Raw genomic sequence first — 7,728 nt, forward strand, 5'->3', positions numbered from 1 at the left:
TTATTCTCTCTCTCTCTCTCTCTCTCTCTCTCTCTCTCTCTCTCTCTATATATATATATATATATATATATTTTTTTTTTTTTAGAGTTTTATTTAATTTTGAGGTAGGGTAGTAATGATGTATGAAGTTTTTGAATTGGGCAAGAGGGAAACTGAGTAGACATGATTATATATTAGGTTATGATGCACGCTATATTTAATTATAACATGTTTGGGAAAGATGCCTAACGTGGCCTCTCCTTTTTTTTTTTCCCTCATTACTAGAGTCATAATAGGCCAACTAAATCAAAGAATATGCTAGGGGTAATTATACTTAAATATGAGAATTTACAAAGTACACCAGTTATTTAACAAGGTTTAACTATAAACTGCTACTTGAAAGTGTTTATTTACTTTTACATTTAAATACTGCCTTTTATACAGTAATATGTACTTATAATTGACAAATCGGGATATTCTTAACTTCTCAATTCTACCTACTTCTCTTGTAAGAAAAGATATTCATGTCTCATTAATATAATGCAAGCACAACCACCCATTATTTCCAATAATATACTATTATTCTGCACAAAGACATAGATTCTTCTGGTCAGAATAATAATAAATAATATTCTTGCATTCAAACCAAAATAAATAAATAAATTTCTCTCTAGCCTATCCATGTCATGAGTGGGAATCGGATACTCATAAATTCAATTCTAAAAAATTTGTTCACATAGTTCAACAACTTATGGATTCTGATCTTTTTCCTATGGGAAGAAATTAGATCAGTTAAAAGGAATTTGGACGTACTAATTTCTTTCTAGATCTCTCGCGACCTCAAGAACTTATTGTAGGGACGTCAAAATATGATGAAAGGCCATACCGAGTCTAGTGTGATGCAGCACAAGCCACCTCAAAATAACACCAGATTTACACCCTATGTAACCAATCATGCTACTTGTACATTTTGTTTGACATCATTGTTGATATTGTGTCACGTGTCGATATATAAATGGATAATTTTTTAATTCAACACACTTTCCCGACAAAGTATTTTTGAATTTGTACACAATGTCATTCAAGTTGTCATTCATGGAATGTACAAGAAACTTTATACAATGTACCTATATAGAACATAATTACATAAATAGAACAGCCATGTACCAGGTCAACCATTCATTGTCTTTCTTTTATATATATAAGCCACTTGATCAAAGAAAGCAATTACCCATTTTGAACTTGTGAAAGTACCTTCTTCATCTCTTTCATCAGCATGGATACTGCTCAATGGCCTCAGGTATGGATCAACCACCTTTTTTAAAAGATTAATGTAATCCATTTTTATTTTTTTAAAGTTATATTGTTTTTGCTTCTTTTCAAACTATGTTGTACTTTACTTTCTCTTTTGCATATGTTATAAAGGAGTGAAAAAAGATCAAATCTGTCATAATTTGCTGTTTAATTTACTGTTGATGATACTTAAAAAGTGTGAAGCAACCGACTTTATTTGTTTGTTTGTTTCTTTCATGTCTGTATCTTCTTCAGTTCTTGGTCCTTATTTTCTGTTATTTTGATCTTGAAGCTTGAATAATTATACATATACAGTCCAGTAAGGTAGATTCAACACTTCTAGACAACAAAGTCTATTCTTATATATGTAATATTGCACATCAAATTTGAGGCTTTTTATTTGTTAGTTTTTCTTGAACTTTTAGGATATACTGGTGAAACCAATGGAAGAGATAGTGACAAATACATGCTCTAAACCTTCATTAGAAAGGAAGAGGCCACAGAAAGATCAAGCCTTGAATTGTCCAAGATGCAAATCAACGAACACGAAATTCTGTTATTACAATAATTACAGCCTCTCTCAACCAAGGTATTTTTGCAAGACATGCAGAAGATACTGGACTGAAGGTGGATCTCTCAGAAACATTCCAGTTGGAGGAAGTCCAAGAAAGAACAAAAGATCATCATCGAAAAAGATTTCTGATGGAGATCCTGCTAGATTTTCTGATTTGACAATCTCGCAGTCACAAAACCATAAAACCGAGGAACCCCAAGGAGATCTCAACTTGGGATTTTCAATCCCTCCTCATGGTTTCGAAACTTGTGCAAACATTGTCGATAGAGATAATAATATCCCTTCTTCATCTTCCTCGACTTCGTCGAACCTTTCGGCTTTGGAGCTCTTGACAGAAATTTCATCGAGAGGCTTGAATTCCTTCTTGCCTACGTCAATTACTGATCCAACCACAGTTTACCCATCAGGGTTTCCTTTCCCTGAATGCAGACCTTCTTTGAATTTCTCTATGGATGCACTTGGAAGTAATTATGGAAGTTTCCAGGGTGGGGAAGAAACAAGTGGGAAACTTCTTTTTCCATTTGAAAATTTGAAGAGTAAGACTACTGATGATGTTGAGCAAAATAGAGATCAAAATGGAGATTCAACAGAATATTGGAATGGAGTAATAGGTGGAGTTCCAGGAGGATCATGGTAAAGATGGTACAAAATAATCCAGTAATTGTATTTTATTTTCATTTTAATTCTTTTTATGATTTTATCTTAGTGTTTCATTGTGGAGTGCAGTGACTTGTTTGAATATAATAAAAAACTAACCTATAGGTACAAGGGTTTCTTAATTTCAACACATTTTGCTTTATTTAGGCCCGGATTATTGGAGGGAGATGAGCTAGTACAAATTACATAACTTGTTAAATTGTCTTGAGGTTACTTATACTTAGGGATGTCAAATGGGTCGAACGGCTTGTCAAATCCAGCTCGTGGGCGGCTTGGGCTCGTCAAATGACAAGCCCGAATCAAGCAAGGGCTCAATCACATGAGCCGAGCCCACGAGCGGCTCGTGGGTGGGCACACAGCCCACGAGCTATTTTGACAAAAGGTCTAAAATGCGTAAATTTACCAAAAAAATTAAAAAAATCACTAGCTCACGGGCTCGGCTCGGCCCGTGAGCTCATGGCTCGTGAGCTTACGAGCTCATGGGCCGAGCTCGAGCAATGAGCCGAGCTCGAGCTTGGCTATTCTTTCACGAGCCACAAGCTTGGCTCGCCACTAGCCCGAGTCGTGCTCATGGGTTAAAGGGTCGAGCTAGCTTGGCTCGGTCCCATTGCTATCCCTACTTATACTGTATGCTTATTAGTTGATCAAGAATCGATCGATAAAAAATATTATAATTACATATATCAATTTCATACGAAAATGTTCCACTTCCAACTGCTTGAGAAGAAATAATTTTACATGACAAAGTTCTAAGTCTAAACAGTTGAAGACCAATTCAACCACATTTGTTACTTTTAACATGAACCTCTAGCTTTTTTTCCCAATAAGGTGATGATTACTTTCTCCATGCCATGTTACCTTTTCCCTTTCAATTTCACAAGCACTCTATATGCATTCCATGTTTCATTATAGGATTATTTATGTTTAAAAATGAAAAAAAAAAATAAAATCTCATTTATTATATTATTTAGTGTAATATACCACAACTGTATATCCAAGATCATAAAATCTCATGGAGGCCTATTTTGGTGTTGAATTTAGTGGTTTCAGTCTTTTTCTTCAATTATTCTTTCCTTCGTGTGTGTGTGTACAATGTATCGAGTATGCACTTTAACATGGTGTGCACAATCTAGGGCAAGGGCTGCAAAAATTTTGCTAAATCCAGTCATTAAAAAGCCGCCACCTATTAATCTGTAAAGCAGGGTGTACATTTTCCCTGCACAAACATCTTAATTTTGAAACTTTAATTGTTAAATAAAATGAATGGGGGGCACAGACTTGACCATGTTGAACTAGGTCAAGATTTGACAATGTGCTTGGTGAGCATAAAGCATGTTAATTCATACCTCTATGGTAGATGTAGAAAGTGGTTTTGCAACTTAACGACCACTAAATAGTAAATATTACACGACAATGCTACAACTCTCCATATGCAGTGATTTCTTTACAACTAATCAGTACTAAATTTGTCATCCACCATTCTCTCTACTCTGAATTTGGAATTTATCCATCAAAGGAAAAAGAACAAAATACCGTATACCAAGCATATACCTTATGTTAGTCTCATTCATTGAGGGGGGAAAAAAAACAAAAGTAATGTGCGTGCATTAATGGGCACTTCTCAAGAAATCATAATTCATGACAACCCTATATAAAAACGAGCTTTTCTTTTTTATTTTTAAATGTTAAAAACTAAGATAGTTGCACCCCTGTAGTTTCCAAGACGTGAAGGTTCATCCACGTGCTCTAATGAAGACTTCTCCCAAGCTTTTATAGGAACTTCTGTTAGATAATTTAATGCTTTAAATTACTGGATCTTTCATGTTAAATCATCGAGAAATATAAGAATTAAAGCGGAAGCATACCTGAATCTGACATGGTTAATGCAATATGGATTTCGCGGTATGATCTTCCAAATCTACACGCAGTCTCCTTTTCCTCTCTGTGATGGGATGCAGTAGAGAATGAATAATTGGTTTCGTTGCGTGTGATCTGGGGACCATAACCTATTTATATGAGGATGCCCTTTCACCTAATTCGGCCCATCATAGAATTAGGATTTGGGCCCGGTTTCTATACATATGTAAACCCATACTTTAATTGGATACATTAAAACCCAAAATCGAAATCTTATTAGATCACTTTAATCGGGATCGACCGAATTCGATAGTCTATAATTTAACACACAATTATTTACACATACAAGCCCATCTTTAATTAAAAATTCTTACAATCTCCCACTTGGGCTATATGTAAGGCAATTTTGACCTTACCCAATTGCTGGGACCCCAACTCAGGTGTAGAGGACAAGATATCCTCAACGACAGTGATTGTTCCAAATCCCAGTCCCAAACCATCAGCATCAGGTCCTAGCTATTGCAGATACTGAGAACTCCGACGAAAGCCATCCCCGGCCCGCTAAGCCAGTTCCCAAAGAAATGTCATTAGCATTCACTGTTGGGATTGGATAGAGTTTATAATGTAGTGTACAAAGATTTATTACAACTACAATGCAGAAAACAAGCTTTCAAAGTGCACAAAAATCCAAACCACCGACTCGAATCTTCTTCAACCTCACCACCAACGTGTATTGTAATGTTGAGCTCAGATTTGTCCACACTAGATTATATACCATCGTCCATGGGTATGATAATGGCACTAAATACACTGAGAAAAGAATCGTCCGGAAGCCGCTAGGAATTTTCACCAGAGAAATTATCCTCTCCTACTTGGTTCACTCTCTATGCCTTCTCTCTTTTCTTTTTGCTAGATTCAAGTGAATACGCGTATAAATTATATAGACAAAATCATTTGAATTCAAAATTCAAAACCAATAACAAGTGATATGACTAGATGATAGAAAATGCATACATATTCAACATGGAAAAAAGGCTACATACAAAACAATTAGTAATAATAATTAATTTTCCTACTTATTTCTCAGCTCATACAGCATTCTCTAAGAATTTTCATATTCAACTGGTACTTTTATCCACGTGCTCACCGGATTCAACCTTCTTGATACAAAACGTAAACAATATTTGTAAACATCAACAAAAATACATCTCCACATCATCGATGACAAATTTATGGCATTGCTACACACAAACAAATATAAGTACCAATGATAGTCAATGAACAAAAATTTGAAAAAAACGTACAACTGAATGGGAGAGTTGGAATGCCGAGAGGGCAACCGAAAACAGAGAGTACTACCGGCCATAAGAAGAACAATATTAGAATATAGATCGCCCATATGCCTGGGTATGTAAACCATTTCGTATTGCATTTCCGATCCATTCGAGGTGGGTTTTTTTGCCCCATTCGGGGTGGGGCCTGTCGGAGCGAGAAGGGACGGGTTTTTTTGCCATCACTAGTCGGCGCTGCACATACGTACTAATTTGCCATTTTCAAATATATTTTTTTCCAATTAGGTTTTATTCCAATTTTTTCTCGAAAATTTCCTCTTATTAATGAGTGGATAAAATGAAATTAGATTTACGTTAATCAAAGTATTTGAAATTTGATTTTCATGCAAGCAATTGGAAATTATTTCCGTGCTTATGCCATTCTACTGTGAGAAGTGTACGATTTTTCGTTGCTCAATCTGCAGGCTCGTCACCAACTTTTGGTAGCTTTTGCATTTATAGCCTCAAGGTTTTTTTTTTTTTTTTTTTCCTCACCTATTTTTATTTTTCCCTTTAACGCTCTGGCCTTGTATTGCCATTTAACTCTAGGACCTTGTTTGAGCCCCATTTTTCCTTAAAAATGCATTTTGAAATAGTAAATTGATGGAGAATGTATAAATAATGATAAGTTTTGAGTTCGTATGTAATATTATTCTATTGAAAAATATGTAGTTGAAAAGAAAAATGTATTTTTGAAAATAATGGGGATCAAACAAAGACTTAGGAATTGTATGAGCTCCATTAAATTGGAAAAATGCATTTTGGAATAGTAGATTAGTCGAGAATGTGTAATTAAAAAATAAAGAAAAGTTTTAGATTTACGTATAATATTATTTTATTAAAAAATGTATAGTTGAAAAGAAAAGAAAAAAATTATATTTTGGGAAAAATGGAAATCAAAACAGGTCTTAATATCCCATGAGCCCTACACCAATTATATGATCGTGGAGTTATGAGACAATATCTACTGGTGCAAAAAATTCAAGGGAATAATAGGCCTCTATTCCTCCATTATCTAATTTTTTTTTTATCAAACTCGTTTTCAATCACACATTCTTTCAATCAATTAATTTTGTACGAAATCCAAAATATTTTTTCCTACGTTTTAACCACACATTTTTCAAAAAATTGAAAGTGCAGCACCGACTCTTAAAGAAGTCACCAGAATTTCCTGGTTATACTACTTCAAACCACCATTAATAGATGATTCTAGAGAATGAACTCCATCGACAAGATTAGAATTGACATGGTAGCATTACATAGACTTCACAACCACTGACATTAATACATATAAATAAAACTTGGCTGTATGTATTGTTGTTGTGTGTAGAAAGAATTAAGAAATAAATAGAGAGAGTGATAAGAGAGGAAGCACACAACTGTGTGTGTATTGCGGAGTGAGGATAAAATATGAGTGTATAATATTGCTAGTGGCCTTGGTAAGTGTGTCCAAAATTGTGTAAAGTGCATTTCATCAATAAAGTTATATTTTAATTTGTAAGTTCAAATTTTTTCTTGAGTTCATACACAAAAGAAGATTGTGAAACTTTGTAATACTTGCTTGACTACGAAAAGGTAAATCAAGTCACAATAAGTAACTACAAGCGGTAGGAGGGAGTAAAGAAACTCAATAATCAAAACTACACCACATGGCAAACTTGCATAGAGTCGTATCTCCAAAGTCAAGACTTATAGTTGGTGGAAGTGACGTGATGCCACTAGAGGAGTCTAGAGCTATGATAAAGTAGAGAATTAAAGTAGGCAAGGCCATGTTCGTTATAAAGAGACAATTGAGGAAGAGTTACTGGAGCACATAAGAGACAGGACTACATCAAAAGAAGCATGGGACACTTTGGCCGTACTATTCTCGAAGAAAAATGAATTGTGCTTGCAATTGCTAGAAAATGAATTGCTCTTGATCAATTTCAACAAAGTTAAATTCCTTTGTCGTGAAATTTCAAAATTAGGTTCATCGAGTAAGATTTCGAAAGCTAGAATGAGAAGAATAATTATACATGGATTAAGGCCTGAATTTAG

At 34.7% G+C, this 7,728-nt stretch overlaps 2 protein-coding genes across 2 annotated transcripts in view; one reads left to right on the plus strand and one right to left on the minus strand.

Annotated features, from left to right (window-relative positions):
- The window catches only part of LOC111371172, an 89,194-nt gene extending 81,732 nt beyond the window's left edge, over positions 1-7,462 (minus strand). Inside the window, exons 1-2 of the mRNA XM_022993077.1 lie at positions 7,336-7,462; positions 5,665-5,886 (exon numbers count right to left, since the gene is read on the minus strand). Of these exons, the coding sequence (XP_022848845.1) occupies positions 5,665-5,886; positions 7,336-7,462 (349 nt within the window). The remainder of the gene's footprint in view (positions 1-5,664; positions 5,887-7,335) is intronic.
- LOC111371744 (dof zinc finger protein DOF4.6-like) lies at positions 1,199-2,611 on the plus strand. Its single transcript, XM_022993884.1, has 2 exons — positions 1,199-1,279; positions 1,698-2,611. Exons 1-2 carry the CDS (start codon positions 1,256-1,258, stop codon positions 2,481-2,483), a joined length of 810 nt encoding a protein of 269 aa, XP_022849652.1. The 5' UTR covers positions 1,199-1,255; the 3' UTR covers positions 2,484-2,611.
- Positions 7,463-7,728: the final 266 nt, after the last annotated feature.

Source organism: Olea europaea, chromosome 22 (genome assembly GCF_002742605.1).
Source record: "Olea europaea var. sylvestris chromosome 22, O_europaea_v1, whole genome shotgun sequence".
Classification (NCBI taxonomy): Eukaryota; Viridiplantae; Streptophyta; class Magnoliopsida; order Lamiales; family Oleaceae; genus Olea; species Olea europaea.

Bases quoted from the DNA above. Each gene is read 5' to 3' on its own strand.
- LOC111371744 (XM_022993884.1), top strand. From the start codon at position 1,256: ATGGATACTGCTCAATGGCCTCAG. The intron at 1,280-1,697 runs GTATGGATCAAC...TTGAACTTTTAG, and splicing joins ATACTGCTCAATGGCCTCAG to GATATACTGGTGAAACCAAT.